Genomic DNA, 20,646 nt, shown 5'->3' on the forward strand with positions numbered 1-20,646 from the left:
GAAGTCATCTGCAACAACAGTGAGAGAATTCTTGGAGGACAGGTTCCCCAGCTTAGTGAATGAAAACCAGGCAACCATTCAGGAACCTGAAAAAACACCAGCTAGAGTGGATCCCGTGAAGTGACCAAAGCACATAATAGTAAAATTATCCAACTTTGAGGGAAAGGAGAAAATCATGAAAGCAGCTAAGGAAAAACTAGCAATCACATATAAAGGTTCCCAAATAAGAATATGATCAGACCTATCAGCAGAAACTATGAAGAAGAGGAGAGAGTGCAGTAATATATTTTAAAAATTGAAGGAAAACAATGCAAACCCAAGCATACTCTACCCAGCCAAATTATCAACCAAGATAGATGGAGAAGTAAGAGTCTTCCTAGACAAGGAAAAACTCAAAGAATATGTTAGACGAAACCCAGCCCTACAAAAGATCCTTGCCGACCCAGTATGGGCAGAAGAACAACACTCACCAAGCATAAATAAGATACTACCACATAGAACAACCTCACCCAGAGGGCAAAAAAGAGAAAACAGACCTCAAGACAGCATTGACTTAAATATAGAAAGACTTGAAAGGCTGCTGAGGTAAGCTTTAGGGGAAAAAAAGGCAAAAGGGGCATAGGGTAAAATATATAGTATACAAATATTCCTGGGTAAGGACCAGGTAATATGGAAGGGATCAGACCAAATACAGGGATATACATGGTAGACAACTAAAAAGGAGGTGGGGAAAGGAAAAAAAATAATAAAAAAGAAAAGGTTAGCGGGGGCACAGGGCACTAACCCACCCAAGGGGAGGGTATTGTTTGGGTCTCCACAGGGAAAGAGGGACCAGACTTCAACCCGATGCTCTGAGATGTGAATGCAACATGGTGATGTGGAATAGGGAACCATTGGAGAGGTCTGGGGGGCCAGCCCCAACCACAACTACTGAGGGGACATCGGCCCCTCCCCTCAGAAGAATTTCTTTCAAAGGACAGCACTGAATCTACAGCTTCAGAAGAGGGACACATCTTGATCAGAGAACACGGGAACAGATGAAGTGGGAGGAGGAGAGAGTGGAGTACATCATGGCCGACCAGGCCAGCAGGTCGATGTTCCCAATTAGAACAACCAGTCGACAGAGATGATCACATGGCCGGCCCCACTATGAGACATGACGTCCCTCACTGACCCATAGCCCTACAGGCGACAACACTAGAGACCCAGTGAGAGAATTGCACCCGATCGGATGCCACCACACCGAGGCAAAACATTAAGGGGGTGCATTAGAACAGCAAGGGAATGGAACGGCGAGGTCCCCAGGGAATGCTGAAGGTGGACTTTGGGACCAGGGTGTGGTGCCCCAACAGACTGGACTGAAAAACACTCCTAAAAGCCAACATACAATTCTTGAAGTAACTACAAGTTTTTCTTCCTTTTTTTGGTTTGGTTTGGTTTTTGTCATGGGTTTTTTGTTGTTTTGTTGTATATTGTTGGTTGTGCTCTGTCTTGTTTCTGTGCATGTTATTATCTCCCGCAGGTCTGTCTAAATAAGCTAGGCTGGATGAACAATTGGAGGAGAAAACAACGGGACCAACAGTTCCGGGGGGACATGGGAAATGGGGAGGTGTGGGGAAAGGTAGCGGTGCAAATAAACCCAGGGACGTGGGAACAACAAGCGATCCAAATCGGTGGTGAGGAGGGTGTGGGTGGCCTGGTTGGGTATGATCAAGGGTAATGTAACTAAGAGGAATTACTGAAACCCTGGTGGGGACTGAGCATGATAGTGGGACAGGAGGGAAGTCAAAGGAAATAGAGGAAAGAGCTGGGAGGCAGAGGGCATTTATAGGTCTAGATAAAGACATGTGCATATGCAAATACATTTATACATGAGGATGGGGAAATTGATCTATGTGCATACATTTATAAGGTTAGTATTAAGGTAGCAGAGGGACATTGGACCTCCACTCAAGTTCTCCCTCAATGCAAGAATACTTTATTCTATTAAATAGGCATTCTATGATGCTCACCTTCCTGACACAACTGCTGAAGACAAAGTGGGTGAACAACTAAATGTGTTGAAGAAAGCTGATGGTGCCCAGCTATCAAAAGAGATAGTGTCTGGGGTCTTAAAGACTTGAAGATAAACAAGTGGCCATCTGGCTCAGAAGCAACAAAGCCCACATGGAAGAAGCACACCAGCCTGTGTGACCACAAGGTGCTGAAGGGATCAGTTATCAGGCATCAAAGAACAAAAAAAAATCATATCATTTTGTGCTCACCTCCCTGATACAACTGGTGAAGACAAATGGGTACATAAGCAAATGTGGTGAAGAAAGCTGGTGGTGCCCGGCTATCAAAAGAGATAGCGTCTAGGGTTTTAAAGGCTTGAAGGTAAACAAGCGGCTCAGAAGCAACAAAGCCCACATGGAAGAAGCACACCAGCCTGTGCGATCACAAGGTGTCAAGGGATCAGGTATCAGTAATCATCAGAACAAAAAAACTTACCATAGTGAATGAGCTGGGGAGAAGGGAGTGGAGACCCAAAGCCCATTTGTAGGCCACTGGGCATCCCCTTACAGAAGGGTCTTGGGGAGGAGACGAGACAGTCAGGGTGCATTGTAGCAACGATGAAACATACAACTTTCCTCTAGTTCCTAAATGCTTCTCCCCCTCCTCCCCCCACTGTCATGATCTAAATCCTACCTTGCAAGTCTGACTAGACCAGATGATGTATACTGATACATTTGGAAACTGGAAACACAGGGAAGCCAGTGCAGATGACCCCCTCAGAACCAGTGGTATCAGTGGTGATACTGGGAGGGAATAGGAAGGGTGGGTTGGAATGGGTGGACCTATTTCAAGGATCTGCATGTGACCTCCTCCCTGGGGGAAGGGAGATGTGGAACAGAGCAAGATATGACAAAATAATAATTTATAAATTATCAATGGTTCCTGAGGGAGGGGGGAGTGGGGTGGGGGAGGAAAAAATGAGGACCTGATGCCAGAGGCTTGGGTGGAGAGCAAATGTTTTGAGGATGATGAGGGCAATGAATGTACAACAGTGCTTTACACAATTGATGTATGTATGGATTGTGATAGTTGTATGAGCCCCTAATAAAATGATTTTTAAAAAATTAGGAGCTGATGCCAAGGGCTCAAGTAGAAAGTAAATGTTTTGAGAATGATGATGGCAACACATTTACAAATGTGCTTGATGCATGCATGTATACATAGTGATAAGAGTTGTATGAACCTCCATAAAATGATTGAAAAATAATTTCTGAATGAATTGTAAGAGACTGTCAGAAATGGTTTAAAAGAAAACTCTATTTTCAGTCTACACTCTGCTGTTGAAATCATTGACCATGAAAATGCACTTCATTTATATTTTTTAATAAGGAAGCTTAAAAAGATTCCTTGTAGGAAAAATCACACCATGTAGGTGACCTCAATCACATGCACATAACATGTTCTATGCGTTCTAATCCGGGATCCCACGCTCTGGCGAAACTAGCTTTTCAAATGATATTTTAAGACTGAGAGTAGACCGAGAAGGAACCCTCGTAGCAGGGTGTGTTTGAGTGGGTCTGCAGTGTGGAAGTACCAGCCGCTCCCTGGGGGGAAAGAGGAGACTGTCTACTTTTGTCTCATAACCTCAAGGGCAGTTCCACCTTGCCCTACAGGGTCACCATGTGTTGGCATCAACTTGTTGGCAGTGATTTTGACTTGGGGGCTTGAGAAGAAAAAGAGAAAAGCAATATCATTTTATATGTTTCGGCACTTGAACAGAGTAGCTGTACAGTGGGAACACATTTCAAAGTAAATAGCCCATGTTCTTTGGAAGAAAATAAAACAATCATCTCCTTTAAGTATACTAATCAACTTTGTACTCAAGTTCACAGAAACACCTTGACTTTTAAAAGTTGCAAGGTATTTTTCCATTCCTTTGAATAATTTAGTTGAGTTGGCAAGACATTTTTAATGTACTAGTTAACTATTTTAAAAAGACTTAGAAAAGTTTTAGATGAAAAATACGGAATCATCAAGTATTCCAAAATTGTTTAAATTGTGTGTGTGCTTTAACTTGCTCCATTTTCATTCTTGTTCTAAGTTCCTTACATTCTCAGATATCCAGGTATCACTTTAATAATACTGGGAAAATGTTAAAAACAAAGCTTTGTTTCTTAATACACTATTAAATTGTAAGCCAAGAAACAAAGTGTAATTATCTGGGATTTGAGAAATAATGTTGATCATTTATTTGTTCAGGAAAACCTTTTAACTATTACTACAAACACCTTTCATCTTAACAATACTAGACATAAACGATGATGAACTGCTCCTAAGGATGTGTAATACTCACGCTGCTAAAAACAGATTTGAAACAGAGAAAGTGCACATCGCAGTGTATACCTAATACTTTCAGGCCCTGGAACCCCATCTGCTGATATGAATCAAGAAAAAGTTTCAAGTTGGGGATTCCTACATCAAAGCTAAATTCCCACAGAATCTCTCTTCCTTTTGCTCCACATTTTTACCTTGGGCATTGCATACAATGACCATCACTTCTGCCTACTATTCAGCCAGCATCTTGTCAAATCTGACTGCAAGTTTACGTTTTCTGATTCAGAATTCAATATTATAGCCCTAAGGATGTAAGATTCAAGCTGGGGCATTTTGTTGTCGTTGTTTTTAAATGGATAAAACTCTTTCAGCCCAAGCACCACAGTTTCCCCTGGCCATAATGATGAATCATCAGGACTGACACTAAGTGACATGAGTTTGATGTGCTTGACTTATTCACTTGAGCATATAAAGGAACATTTTACATTTGTTCCAGTTCTCAACCTTTTGGAGAAAAGGCTGAAAGAGCCTTGTTTTCAACGGTTACTAGGGGCTCACAAACTTAACTCGCTCTGTCTGAAGCAAGCTTGGTCCGCCGTAGGCTAATGTGGTGTGCCTGACTCCCTTCTCCCCTGTGCTGAGCCTTCAGGTTTAGAAGAACAGAAGTGAAGTGGGACAGAAATGAGGATTTAGTCACTTGCTTTCAGTACCCACTAGAGTTTCTGATAGCCATGGTTCTGTGTTCATGCAATCTGCATTGGCCTCTCTTGGAAAGAGAGTATTTCATTTTTTAAAAAAATCTTGTAAAGTCATCAACTTACATGTGTGCTGCACTGACAAGGAAGGCCTTTATAAATGAGGCATGTTGGTCTTCAAAAGTAGAATTTGCCCGAGTTCTTGTGATTTGTGCTATTTAACAAGCATTTGATCCTCTTAGATGTGTTCCTTTCTTTAAAATGCTAGGTGTTAGAGATGCATATTTATTTATTACAGTAGGTTCTAATTATTCCTCAAAATCAAATTTATATAATGTGCAGAGTGAACATCATATTAATCCCTGGGAACATTTTGTGATGAGGCTGCTGTTTTCCAGCCTGTGAGCACTGGATAGACTCCCGTGAAGAACTCTCAGAAGCAAAAGGGCTCCTTAATTTTGAGATTTATGTTCCACGGTGCGAGTATTATGCAGTTCTTTTTCTTTCTTTCTCCATTTACCTTTTGTCACAATTCTATATTTTTCTGTTGGAAGTATTGTTTCATTGATTATTTGAATCACTAAAATTGCTAGGGGGGATGAAGTAAGCTTGAAGAAAAAAACATCATGGGCACCAGTGTGTTGGTCATTTTGATAATGAAGTTGGTAAATGTTCTGCCACCGTTTTACTTTGTGTTGCTTGAAGTTTTGTCTCACTTTTGAGCTGTCTTTTCTGCCTTGACAGCCACAAGATTCACTCTTTGCCTATTTCCCATCAAACTGACTTTGGATTACAGTGGAAAAAAGAAGAAACACTGGGTAACGGCAGTGAAGAAAGAGCAAAATGCTAGAGCAATGAATCTTAGAGCTCCATCCTTTTCGTTAGCATCCATACATGTATTTGCATCTTTGACCCCAGAAAGGGAGAACTGGAAGCTGCCTAGGTATCACTTCCAGTACAATTGTTTTCCACTGGAAAAAAAAAATCACTGAAAGTAGGTGAAATTCAGAATAATCTCTTGATCCTCCATTTTTTCTCTTGAGGTAATGGTTTGGGGAAAAAATGCTGCTGAGGGACAAAGAGACCCACTGCACTCGAATCAGTGCTAAATATCAACAGCTAATCTCTGTCTTTTGAAGAAAGGGCCCTTCATATCACCGGGGTTTTAGAGCTAGTGATAAAACAAAAAGCTATTTTCTGAAGCCCAACCAACTTGAAAAATAAAGTGTTCTAAAACCTAGACAGTTGCCTTTGATATAAATAATCAGAGGTGTTTTCAATTATTTCACGGCGATTTAAATGCCATAGTTGGTATTTGAGACATATGACAATAATAGCATCCTGTTTAGCTATCATGAAATACGAAGAAAATAACACTTGCTTATCTCAAACCAGGAAGGAATTTATCAAATAGAAATTAAGCGATTCCACCACCATTGGCTCAAATGGTGGGATTGGGAGGAACAAGAAAGAAAGAAAAAAAAAAGACAGAAAGAAAAATGAGTCCTTCCTGAAAGGTAATGATAGTCTCTCTCCCACAGCCTTTTCTTCCATTTGAGTTTCAGAAGAAATGAGTAAAAAGTAAAACTGGTACAAGTCTTGATTGTAGCTGTGGACCAGCTCAAGACCATACAGCTCAACAGAGAGATTTCCATGTGCTCCGAAAGCATGGCTGACCAGGTACTTCATTCATTCCACAGATATTTGTACCTACCCAAAAAACTTAAGGAATAAAGTGGAGGATTGAGATTATGGTTAAAGCAGCTATCATCTCCCAAATAAAGGTTTGGTCATAAGATATAAATGATATAATTTGGATTTTCTTACAGTGTTCAAATTATGATAAGCACCAATTTCTTCTAAGCTGACTCTTGTACCTTATGAAATGATTCTACTTTCTACTCTAAGTTTTAGAAACTTAGTTTATACAGGTCACAAGGCAATTTTTAAAATAGAGGTTTCAACATTTGCATACATATTAATAAAATTCCAATTTTGCTAAAAAAAAACAATGAGGAAAAAGATGTTTTAAACTGTTGGATGGACTGTAGTTGACATAGCAAAGAAATGAGGGAAAAACATTTCCTTCACTGACAGCTTCTACATATAGGTAATATCAATTTCAAATTTTATTTCACTGGGTACAGAGTTTACATGTGGCTGAAACTTCTCTGCATATGCTAGATATGAATCCATAAGCTTTCAATTTTTGCACATTAAAAATGGCATTTCAATAGTAATTGGTGAGAGTTTCATTAACTGCTCTAGACATAGAAAAGGAAATTTAGTTTCTGGACCTGATTTCCTCTGTTGGTTCCCTAGTTTTACCATTAATGTTACTGTACATTATTATTAACACAGATCAATTTTATTCTTATGAAAAAATTGGTTTTTCAAATTAGGTATCCGCTCTAGTAACATAATGAATTTCAACTGGAATATATTCCAAAAGTAAAAGAAAAAATTTAATACATCCAATATAAATAAAACAAACACCAACCCTTCCTTTAAGTATAAGGAACGTGTTGAGAGTCAATAAGAAATGAATATTACAAATTCAATTTTGGTGTGATTGACACTAAATTCATTCAAGTATTAATTTGCATTCAGAATAAATAACCCCACTTAACTTTTCTCTTTCTGGCATACTGTTTGACAATAAATTCTAATGGGTGGGATGGTATTTCTAATGAAATTCCAGTAGTCCCAAACGTCCCCCCAAAACAGTTTTTTTAAGCGCTGTCAGTTTCCAAAACTGGACATTCAGACATACAAACATGATTTGTCTTTGGTTAAATGAGAGTTATATTTGACATGTGTAAAACAGAATTAGAGTCTCCCCGCCCCCGCCTCTCCCCCGCAATTGAATGATTCAATATGAAGCAGAAAAATCGGTTTAAATAGATTGAAGAAGGTCTGCAAATGTGCAGTTACACACTGTTGGGCACTCTCCCTCATAGACTAACCCCACCTGACACTAACCTGTGCGTGTTCTACGAGGTAAACAAACAGTTCTGAAAACTACCTTGAACACTAGTGGAAGGGTGGAGAGTAAAACAGACATAAAAAGTAGAATTATAACCAGAGAAAGCTTTCGGGGAAAGAAAGTCTAAAGTGACAGTGGAAAAACAAGATGGGCATAGATAGCAAGAATGAAGAAACGACGTGACATACATGTAATCACTGTCAATGAACTCCACAGGGCATGTAAAAATTGCTGAATGGGGGCTCGCCCATTGTGTATATTTTCTTTCTTTCTTTTTTTTTTTTTACATTTTATTAGGGACTCATGCAACTCTTATCACAATCCATACATATACATACATCAATTGTATAAAGCACATCCATACATTCCCTGCCCCAATCATTCTCAAGGCATTTGCTCTCCACTTAAGCCCCTTGCCATTGTGTATATTTTCACACGCACAAATTATTTTTAAATGATAGTTTATTAAAACAACTACCTGAAATTTATCTATCTATTTATCTATCTATCTATCTATTTATCGATCGATCGATCGATCTATTTAACAGAAGAAACCATGCAGTGAGATACAAGCAAGACCAATACGCTGCTTTCAGGCCCGTTGTGCTCTCCTCATCTGAAGCCCAGGAGCAGGAATCGGCGTGAGAACATAGCACATGGAGCACCGCCTTGGACATTTGCATTAGCTTTCTAATGGACAGCTGTCACCCACTGTAAACACTACATCTACTGCAGAGAAGGCACAGAGTGCTTCAGGTGTCCTGGTGATGCTGTGTGATGAGTATTGGGCTGTTGACTTCTAGGTTGGTGGTTCAAACCCACCAGCTTCTCCGGAGGAGAAAAATTAGGCAGTCTGTTCCCATAAAGATTTAGTCTAGGAAATTCTGTGCAGAGTCATTGTGAGGAGCAGTAGACTCCATGTCAGCAGGTTTGGGTTGGAGTCTTGAAATCTACCATGTTATTTTGTTTTTGTCTTAAAAAACAACAACCCATTCCCCAGTAAGGAAGCGTTGTGGTTATTGTTTGAACTTCCATTGTAAATAAGCACGGCTCCTCATGTTTTACTAGTACTCTAGCAATATAAATTAGAAATGCGCCCATAAGTACTAGGACTCAGCTGTTTCTCTTTCCTCCCTAGCAAGTGCAGAGACTGTCTTGATAAATATTTTTATCTAATTTGCCGCATTTATTGTTTTGAGTAACACCTAAGTTAATATCCTCTGTTCTGTAATATTTGCAAAATCAGGATATAGACATGTGCAGACAGCTTGGACCCTCAGGCTTGTGCCTCAAGATGGCAGGCTAGCCAGGGGTCCTCTGGGGACAGCAGTGGCAGAAGGGGGAGGAATTGGACACAGTGACCTGTCTGCACAAGATGAGAGGGAACACACACATGCGCATGCGCACACACACGAGATCATAATACTGAGAAACTAATCTGACTCCCAAACTCAGCTCTGCGAAGACAAAAAGATGCAACAAACATTGAATGACCATGAAAGGTGGAAATGCAAGTCTTCATTTCTGAATGCTATTCAACCCCCTGTTTCAGAATCTACTTAGCGGTTTATTTTGAATTGATTTGAAGAGTATGTGATGAATAACAGCCCATTTGATGGTTCAGAGGGTTATGTACCTTACAACAGACAACTACTATCAAAAATTAGGGTTTGATTTCTACAATCTCACTGAATGAACCAAGTTTCATGATCCTGATGCAGTAAGCAGAGAGTTTGCTCTTCCAACTACTAGGCGGCTTAATTGCTTGCTTGGGGGAGGGAAACCCCTCTGGGAAAGGCACATATGAGCAATATCTGCTCTGTGGAGCCAGGACTCTCTCCAGAGCTGAATTGTGTCCAGCAATGCAGGAAGTCACGCCTCCCAGCAATGGAAGCAACTGTGGGTATTTAATCCTAGAGGTGAATTAAAAAAAGAAAAGATCCTATTTCATGAGTATTCTAAATGAGAAAATATCTTTGAAAATTGATTATTTGCTCTTCCGTCCCAGATTCATGTAGGAACAGAACTCAGAACAGAGAAAAAAGAGGTAAGGAGGGAGTTAATAATAATTATTACTCCAATATATACTTGGAAATGGACAGTTGCAACTATATTCATTATCAAATGGGACAGTCCGTATTTGTTGAGATGCAATTTGAATTTCAAAAAACCTCTTTTTTTTTCCTTTCTGGTTACAAGGAACTGCAAAAAGATACAAATTATTTTCAAGGTTCTTTGCTGATTGCCAGAAGTAGTCATTTGAGTAACTATTCTTACTTTTGCTGTGATCATAAAAATAAATTCACTTGTCACCTTTCTTTTTCAATCCGTACATAAGCATTCAATTTAGGCATTCTAAATTAAAAATAATTTTAACAGTTTTATTGGCATATCTTACAATCCAATAGTTTAAACACATTAAAGAGAGTTGTGCAGTCACTATGCTCACTTCTGAAACATTTTCTTCTTCTTGTACGCATTATTATTAGCTATTTCCTCCAACCTCCCTGCCGTCGCCCCAAGAAACTATTAATCCAGTTGGGATGTGTATGGGACACTATGCTATTTTTCTTTCTCTTCAGTGTTTCTGTTTCAAATTAAAAAAATAAGGATCTAGTTTATATATTCTTGTTACAGAAAATCTAGCTTGACTTTAAGTACCGGAGTTTTTGACAATCTGTGTGAAATAATATTTTCAGAAAGCTCGTGACTACTTTGATGCTATATTTATGAAATTTTCATGAAAATCAGTAATACATACAGTTGCAGAACATACTGAGCCTTGAAAAAGTAGAGTACCTGAAAAATCACAGAGCTATGTCAAAGTGTCAATTTTAATTGCTAGCAAATTCAAAGTTTTGTCTGGGTTCTGTAATGTATATGCTTATTGCTTTCTGAATGTATATATATGTATATATATATATACACACCCTTACTATTGATTTCCAGTAAATAATATTGAATAACAAACTAGAGATATCGCAATTTTTCACCAAGCTTCTTTATTTTTACCCCAACAAGGGATCTCTGTATGAAAGGAAATCCTGTTTCTCACTTGAGAGTGAAACACAGTCATTTTGCACAGAATTAAGTACCATAACAACTACAGGCCCCCCAGAGAGCATTCTTGCAACCGAAGAAAAGTTTTATTAAGCAGGACAAGACAGGTAGCAGAGGCTGAAGTTTTATTCATACATGAAAAGATCATCTATGTTGATAGACATCTATTAAATTCTATAAGCCACAATTATTTACCTGTTTTATATCCTTGCTTGTGAATGTGCTCTTATATTAACGTGAGCCTTTAACATTATACAAAATCAGTCTTCACATATTTTCTCCTGACAAATGTATGCCCACTCTTCACTTTCTACATATCTATAGAGCAAAACTTGAAAGCTTAAAATATTTTTTTTCTGTTGAAGCCAATAGCTGCAGCTTTTAAAATAATGTGAGACTGTGGTAAATGTAGTATTATATATCTGACATTTTTCATCTAAAAATATATTACGAAGGATACTGGTGTTAAGAAACCATGTGCTTTCAGAGCCTTGAAATGCTTTGCTCTAATTTTGTTGAAACCAGAGTAAGCTGGTACGTTCTCCCTGCGATTTTTAAGATACAGCAAACAAAATGTATATTATCTATCACTCTACCAGCTTGTCTTCATTGGAAAGTGCACAAAATAAAAAAAGAAACTTTTAGGAGTTTTTAAATATTCGTAAGCATATTCTGATTTATGAGTTAACAGTTCCTAAGTCAGCATGGATAACTTAGAATTTTTTAAGTCAAAAATACATGACACCAAGCAAGGAGGAAGGGGGGGATCCACATATATTCCCTTTTTCCCCTCACCCCACCCCCATCACAGTCAGAAAAATCACCCTCTCTCTGCAGCAGGACCCCATCACTCCATTCACCACTTCAGTTATTTGAAGGCAAATGAAAATACAATGACGCTTCCCTCTCCCGATTTAGCTCGCAATGCCAACATTTAAAAGCAAACATGCACTACGGACTTCACCGGAAAGCACCCAACAGAAAGAGCAAGACTCACTGACCCATTTGGAAGACAAAGACGACGGAGCAGGAAAGCTCTAACAATCAGCTGGCGAGGCCTCTGAGAGAGATTCTTCTGGCATTCCTCATCCCAGCAGCCCCAGACCAGTTCACCTCCCTGGATGCAGGGAGGAGAAACTAAATAGAGCTGTGTATTAAAGCTGTTGTGCTGGATTGCATTAGGACGTGCCAGCAGGCCACCTGGACCTTTCAGATTGTGGCAGTGTTTAATTTGCAGCCAGCCCCTCTGCAGCAAGCAGTCAAGACTCGGACTGCATTTGCCAGGCTCAATCACACATTATCTGGGTTATAAGTAAAGGCCCATATATTTATATATTTATAGTATCCACGTGGAGACAAACATACAGAGAGAGAGAATAAGCAAGAAGAATCCAGCTAATACAAAAATATTGAACATCATTTAGAGAAACGTTAACTAATCCCAAGGAAACATATTACTTCATTCTCTCCCCACACTTTATTTCTGGCAGCGATCCTAATCTAGCCAGAAAAAACACATTCTCAAAATCAAATTTTTAAACATTCAAGACAAAAATTATGCATTAGATCTGTCCTTGAATTTTTTTTTTTGGTCTTGCTTTTGGTTTTGTTTTAGCTTTTTCTTGTTGTTGTTCTTAGTTTTGTTTTGAAGCATCACATTGAAGTTTTAAGCTGGGGTTTTCCAGAGCAGATTTAATGGGTGCACTTTCAGCACTATGCTGGCAGGAGCTGAAGATACAGATAGAAAGATGGTACTGTAAATATGAATTATGTGAATCATATGGTGAGACCCTTGTGGGAAAAAAGGGGGGAGTTGAGAAATGGCTGACTCCATACCTGACCAATTACAGCTTGCATGGTCCCCGTGTCCTGCTGCGCGGAGAGATCACAATCCATCATATGTTGTCTTTGAAAAGGAGAATGGGGGCGTCTGGCATGCATCTGTCAATCAACTTCTGCACTCCAACCATCACCAAAAGCAAGGGGGAGAAAAGTCAGGCTGCGCCACCAAATAGGATGAAACTGTCATGTGACCTCCGGCACACGCACACACACGCACACACAGTACCTCCATAGCGTGTACGAATTTTCTGTAGATATGAAATGACATTGACAAATATCCAATACCAAGTAAATAAAGTGAGACAAACAGCTATTCACCAAAGACAAAACAGTGCCTGCAATCTTCTGCTAAAGGCTTAACAAACCTGAAGACTGTTTTTCCTCTAATGATTTAGAACCTATGCTTAAGGAACAGCATCAACAAAAATGAACTATTTTTCGTGAGCATGGTGACTTTGGTTTCTCCACCACCATATTATTTAAAATAACTAGAGCGAGAGCTCATGCCTGGTAAGCTGTCCCTAATGATTTTCTTTTCAGCTTGCCTAACTGACCTTTTGACAATACGCTGCAGAGGCACAGAGTCGCCTTTCTAGAAAAAGCTTGAAGTGGTAAGCATTGTCTAACAAAAATCACCTGATAGTTGTGGATGGGAGACACTCGTTTGTGGGACGGGAGTGAAGGTGAAATATTCAAAGTGTGTAAACAGTAACCCTAAACTTTTCATCTTCTCGAGGGCTAGATCATTTACCTGTGGCTCATCTAAACTAATTGCAACATACTGACTAATATTGTAACTTTTCATTCATACTTAAGCTATTGATCCAATGGATCCCACAAGCTGGGCTGGGAAGTACTGGATGTCTGTTCATTGTGAGGCTGACATAAACTTAACCCTTCCGAGAGGAAAACTGCAGATGATTTCCAAAACAATCGCAGATATGGCAAAATGCTCTCTGGCAGGTCCCATGTACCAAGAGTACTCAGTACGGTACAGTCTGGGGGCGTTACCAGTGTTTGCACATTTCTACTTAAACAAGTAGACGTCCTGTTTAGTAAACAATCTATTTAAACCGAGTCCATTAGTTGATACACTCTCCCTAACTTTCCAAGCATTTTTAAAATATGAAAACCTCATACTATTGAAAGAGATAATTTTCCCTCGAAGTTCAAAACTGATGTTTCACTTGAGAAAATGGCGGAGGGGGTGGGTTGTGGACATGATGAGACATATCTAATATATATTCTATGATCTCACGCATATTGCCATATTTTAAGAAACAATCGCTGGAAAAATAATTGGAAGGCACTTCAAGAAAGAAAAAACATTGGCGTATGTTTTGGAAAGCTTTAGGGGGCAAGAAGGAAGGCTTGAAGTTCCAGAGAGCCCCGAAAGGGCCGTCCCACTCCATGCACACATTTACACAAACACAAGGTGGCGGCCACGAACCAAAAGCACCTGTGCGTCAGCCGGGCGGCAAGCTCCTTGTCAACGTCATTAAAATGTTTAGTGTTTGCCGCTGACCCTGAGTGACACGCGCGCACGCACACACACATACACACAACCCGGGCTCCGTCTGCAGTCAGCCTCTTAGCTCGCTGCCCGCGCTCGTCCCCGCCTCTGGCCGCCAGCCCAAGGGGACGCAGAGGCAGCCGCTCCAGGCAGCTCGGGGCACGGCCACCGGGGACCCGCGAAAATTAAGCCACCTTGACCTGGAACCTGCGCGCTCAGAGAGAGCAGGTGGGACGCCTGTGCTCCTGGCCTCACCCTGCTCTGGGGAGAATCTTAGGGTCAGGTGAAAGTTGGCTGGAGGACAGGGTGGGGACCCATGCTTTTCTGTCTCTCAGGATCACCGCGTCCAAGCCTGGGGCGCCCTGCGGAGGCGCCCTCCCTCCGGGTGGCTGGCGTCTGAGCCCAGTGCCAGCAGTCTGCTCCCGCTGGGAGGAGGTGGAAGAAAGGCCAGAGGCTGGAAGCGCCGCTGGCCACACACCAAGGACAGCCGGGGTTTTCCACTGGCCATCACCCCATTGGCTGCTCAACTCCTTCTGGGACCCGCGCTTCCCAGGAGTCTCCCACCCAGGAGTGGCGGCCCGGCTACTGTATGAGTCAGAATACCTGGGTGGGCGTTTCATCCCCACCGACACCCCTGCATTACACGTGGGTGCTTTCAGTTTGGCATAGGAACAACTTTGTTTACTACAAGCTGTACAAGACCATCTGCCCGGTCTTAATTGCAATCATTGAAAGTATTATTAGCCAACACCGATGGAGACCTGTGCCAGGCACTGTGACAGCACTTCACAGTACACTATCTCTTTGAATCCTCCTTGGGCCCCCGTGTATGGGTGTCGGTTTATAGATGTTGTTATTAGGTGCCTTCCAGTTCCCACTCCTAAATGAAACGCTGCCTGGTCCTGCAGCATCCTTGTCCTTGTTATTCGATTGAAGCCCAGGATTGCAGCCATGGGGTCAATCCATCCTGTCCAGGGCTTCCTCTTTTGGCACTCTCCCACTACTTTACCAAGCGTCGTGTCCTCCGAGGACTGGCTTCTCCTGACCACATGTCCAAAGCACAGGAGAGGAAGTGTGACCTTCTTTGCCTCTGAGTCTACTGGCTGTGCTTCTTCCAAGACGGAGTTCTTGGCTTTTTCGGCAGTCAGGGGTAATTTATTCAATATTCTTCACCGGCTCCATAACTCCAAAGCATCGATTCTTTCCGTCTTCCTTAGTCAATGTCCCACTTTCACAGGCAGATGGGGCAGTTGAAAATACCTTTACCTGGAACAGGTGTGCATCAAGCCTTGAAGGAACACCCTTCCTTTCCGACACTCTAAAGTGTTGAATTATATGAAGAAGAATGCAGCATCAGGCTTGGAGGAAGGCTTATCAACAACTTTTGATAAGCAGATGACCCACCTTTGCTTGTTGACAGTGAGGAGGATTTGAAGCACTTGCTGATGGAGATCAATGATTGGAGTCTTTAGTGTGGATTAGCACTCGATGTACAGAAGACCAGAATCTTCACAGCTGGCGACATCATTATAAACAGCAAAAAGAGAGACATTGTTGCTTGGATCCACAATCAATGCTCATGGAAGCAGCAGTCAAGTGATCCAATGGTGCGTTGCATTGGGTGAATCTGTGGCACAAGACCTCTTTTAAAGTGTTGAAAAGCATGTTACAGATAGGGATCAACGAGAGCGAGAATTGCCCAAGATTATCCGTGTCGAGATTTGAATCTGTTTTTTAATTAAAAGCTCTCCCACTGCCATCCAGTCTATTGTGACTCATTGATTCACCCTTTTCACTGTCCCACTACTTTACCATGCATCATGTCCTCCAAGGACTGGTTTCCAGCCAAAAAGTAGATTCCAACTCAGAGTGACCCTGCAGGAAAGCGTAGATCTGCATCTATGGCTTTCTGAGACTGTAACTCTTTACTGGAATAGAAAGACTCTTCTTTCTTCCATGTTGCAGCTGGTAGTTTCAAACTGCCGACCTTGTGCTTAGTAATTCAACTAGTTGCCACTATGCCAACAGAGCTTTTAGTGACCCTAAATAGGATTTCGAAGACTCCAACTCTTTATAGAAGTTCATTTCTGCTCATTCTGAATGGCTAGTGGTTTTTGGTTTGGAGTGGGTGGGGAGGAAGTGTTGATCCATTCATATTGGAATTGACAGCCTAATGTTCGTCCCACAGCGACACCAGGGTTCTTTCTGATGGTGTTTTCCACATGAAACCTCAGTTCTGGTAACGGTCAGCATAATAGCTGCTACATGTAAAATGCCCTTCTCACGTATTTGTGGCATGTGCACTCTGTGTCAGAGACTGTATTGAGTGCTACTGATATAGCAAAACAGATCCTTACCAAGCTTAGTTCTAGGGTTTGGGACATTATAATCAAAGAGCTACATTTAACAATGAAAACTCTGCCAGGAGGTATAGAGACAAACAACAGGGTTGACTGAGTCTTGGGTGTGAGTCTTGAAGGCGGAGACCATCTACATAGTTGCCCTAAGCTATTGATTTTAGATGACTGAAAATGAAGGACGGTTAGGGGAAAGGAGAGAGGCGGTGATAGAGAAAACATTCTCTGCAGAATGACAGTGCCAAAGGTCAGAAGCACTGAAGCAATTTGAAGAAGCTCAAAGAAAGCTCTGCCTTGTGTCAAGCCCAAACAGCAAGGGAGAGCGACACGGGCGTCAGAGGCCTGGTCACGCAGGATCTCATAGGCTCTGTCAGAGATTGCAGGAGCACTAAGAATGTTTTCAGCATTGGCCTCTCACGCTTGCATTTGAAAGGTCAGTGGGGCTTCAGAGAGAATGAAAGTAGGAGGGAAGGGGCACACACAAGCAGGTCTCTTGAGGAGCCCTGGTGGTACGGCCAGGTACGCATTGGCTGCTCACCAAAAGGCCACTGGAGCCATTGTTGTTACACATCCCACGGCTAACTGCAAAGTCAGCATTTCCAAACCATCCACCACTCTGAGAGAGAAAGAGGAGGCTTTTAGAGATGCTAGAGTTACAGTCTTGTAAACTGACAGGGGAAGTTCTACCCCACCCTGCGGGGTTATTCTGAGTTAGAATCGACTCCTTGACAGTGTGGAAGCTGCTCTTCAGGAGAGAGTGGATGGTGTCTACTCCTGAAAAGATTTACAGCCTTGGAAACCCTGTGAGTTGGAATTAACTTGCTGCTAGGAGATATTTAGCTTCAGGGTAGGAGCCCTAGGAATGCAGAGAACTGAGTGGATTTAAGAAAAGAGGGATAAGTCACATAACTTGTTGGTGTATTTGATAATGGAACCTGAAGAAGAAGGTGCCTTGATGTGCACAAAATATATACGATTGGTAATGCCACTTACTGTGCTAGGGAATTCTGGAGGAAGCAAAGGTGAGCAAGAGTACTGAGTGTTCATAAAATTGGTTTGAGGCCTACAATCTTGTTTCCTTTTCACTAAATTCTCAAGATAAAACTAATGTCAAATCTAGGGTCAGAGGGATGAAGGACTTGCCCAAATGACAGGCAGTGGCAGGGAAGGACTGCTTGAGAGCAAACTCTAGGCTCTTAAAAGTCACATTAGATTGCTTTGTAATGCATTTGGTTGTTCTGGGATTGTCCAGGAAACCAAGAAAAAATGGATGACCAGAGTCTTTCTTGGGAGTTTCCCTCTCATCTCCAAATGGGATAATTTAAGTCAACTCATTTTGGTACATAAGTTTGGCTAAGATCTTAAGACTCTCTCCAAGAATAATGGAAGAATTGGATTCTAGGTCCTAGTATCGGTGATGACAGAAATAATACAAAAGGAAAAACACAAAGGTAATTTTGAATGATACAATTCAGCAAATTTTATTTAGGATGTACTGTAAAATTGCCTGGTAAGCACTTTGGGTAATACCAATCCAAAAACCAAACTTGCTGCCAGTGAGTTGAATCCAGCTCATAATAATCCTATAGAACAGAGTAGAACTGCCTCTTTGGGTTTCCAAGCTTGTAAATCTTTGCTGGAACAGAAAGCCCCATCTCTCTCCAACAGAACTGCTGGTGGGTTCAAACTGCTGACCGTGCCCAACACGAACCCTCTACGCCACCAGGATGCTTTTCATTAACACAGAATAAGACCTGAATCCTAATATTCAAACATCCCTAATCTAGTGGGAGATGTAGGCACACATGAATGATGTAAATATAGTACATATTCCTTTCTAAAAATCCATAAGCCATATGTTGTATTTTTAACATAAAAGATTTATCTGAGGGTTTGTTTGATTCTAGCCTCCATTGTTCAGCCCCATAATGTGCAGGCCTCAATTAGGATCAACTCCATCCCTTTCCTCTGCCTGGCAATATGGCCTTGGGAAAGTTGCAACTTCTCTGAGTCATGAGTTTCTCATCCTATAATGGAGATAATAACCTCTCAAGGGTACTCTAAGGATTTGGGGAGATGATGTTTTGTGAAAGTTTATTGAGTTCTATTCTATAGATACCCAGGGAAAAAATGTTAGCTCTTTTCCCATATGGTCGGACAAAAGAAAGACAGGGCAGATGAATCCTGAGGGGCGCTCACAGGAGGGGCCATGAAAATGGAAGAAGGCTGTTGGTTGCCGTATAAACAGAGAGACACTTCCATTCTAAACAAGGAGAGTAGCTTGAGCAAAGCCATGTATTCTCCCCTTCCTAACAGGGTGATGTAGCAGACATTCCTAAAATTAGGCTCCAAACAAAGCAAACCGCCAGCATCAAGTCTATTCAGCTTTATGGCAACCCTATATAGGATTTATAATAAAATATAAATCTATATAAATCTCAGGGGAACAAATAACCTAACTCTTCTCTTGTAGAGTAAATGGTAGGTTTGAATTGCTGGCTTTGTGGTAAACAGTCCAACCCACTAGGCCTTATTCTTCTAAGATTAAAACAATGGGAGGGGGGAATGGGGGCAATAGGGAAGATTTAAAATCATTTCTACTCATACTTCCACAGTAGAATGTAGGAAAGACAGTTCATTACATCAAGGATTTTACTATTGCCACTACCTCTCCACGGTCACCTGTCCCTACCAAATCTCTAGAAAGCCATGCATTCTCCAACACGATAAGACACCCAAGCACAGGTGAGTTGGTATGCTCTTTCCCAAAAAATGACTATGCTGTATGCAAGGCAGCAGTAGTGAAATTAGCTCACCATGATTCAGGTAAGAAGTGGATCCATCATTCCCTAAAACTCCAACCATTGTCAGCTTCCCAGGATAAATTCCAAAATCAAACTCACTCCCGTCAAATTGATGCCAACTCATAGTGACCACATAGAGCAGAGTGGCACTACCCCTGTTCATGTCTGAGACTGTAACTCTTTATGGGAATTGGAAGCCTCATCTTTCTCGAGAGGAACAGCTAGTGATTTCAAACTACTGACCTTGAAGTTAGCAGCCCAACACATAACTTCTATGTCACTAGGACACCTCTGGGGGTGTCCTTAATTTTTAATTATTAAATCACAAAATATACTGAGATAAATGCAACCCTAGGAACCAGAATAAAATAAGAGTACTGGCCACATATTTGTATTCTTTAAGTATTTTGTAGTATTTAAAAAAAATAGTAAACCAAACTCACTGCCATTTCTGACTCATAGTGACCCAAGGCGACAGAGTAGAAGTGCCTCTGTGGGTTTGTGAGACTTTGATATTTGTGAGAGCAGAAAGCCTCATATTGATCTTGAAGAGCAACTGGGGAGCTCAAACTCTTTACCTTGTGGTTAGCAGATACATGCATAACTCATGATACCACCAAGACTCTTTATATAGAGTTTTGAGATGATATGTTGCATAGGGAAAATATACTATACATACACTCTTTAAAATATTGAAGAACAAAGAATTCACTCTATGGACTAAAGTGTGCCTAACTCAAACCATGGTATTCTCAATCGCCCCATTTGCAGGGGAAATTAAACAAGGCATTAGGAAGACTGAAGTAGAATCTATGCATATGAATTAAAGTATTGGCAAAGAATATCAGAATTACCATGGATGAACAGAACCAACAAATCTGCCTTGGAAGAAGTGTGGTCAGAAGGCTTCTTAATAGACAGGTTGGCAAGACTTCATCTCACATGCTTTGGACAAGTTAACAAGAAAACCCAGTCCTTAGAAAATGGACATCATGTTTGGTAATGCAGAGGTCAGCATAAAGAGAAAGGTCTTCGAAAGGATGAGTTGACATGGTGCCTG

General features: G+C 41.1%; 1 protein-coding gene across 1 annotated transcript in view; it reads right to left on the reverse strand.

Moving 5' to 3' along the window:
• POU6F2 (POU class 6 homeobox 2) overlaps positions 1-13,011 on the reverse strand; it is a 618,450-nt gene extending 605,439 nt beyond the window's left edge. Inside the window, exon 1 of the mRNA XM_075557538.1 lies at positions 12,907-13,011. Within this exon, the coding sequence (XP_075413653.1) occupies positions 12,907-13,011 (105 nt within the window). The remainder of the gene's footprint in view (positions 1-12,906) is intronic.
• Between the last annotated feature and the right edge of the window lie 7,635 nt (positions 13,012-20,646).

Source organism: Tenrec ecaudatus, chromosome 9 (genome assembly GCF_050624435.1).
Source record: "Tenrec ecaudatus isolate mTenEca1 chromosome 9, mTenEca1.hap1, whole genome shotgun sequence".
Taxonomy (NCBI): Eukaryota; Metazoa; Chordata; class Mammalia; order Afrosoricida; family Tenrecidae; genus Tenrec; species Tenrec ecaudatus.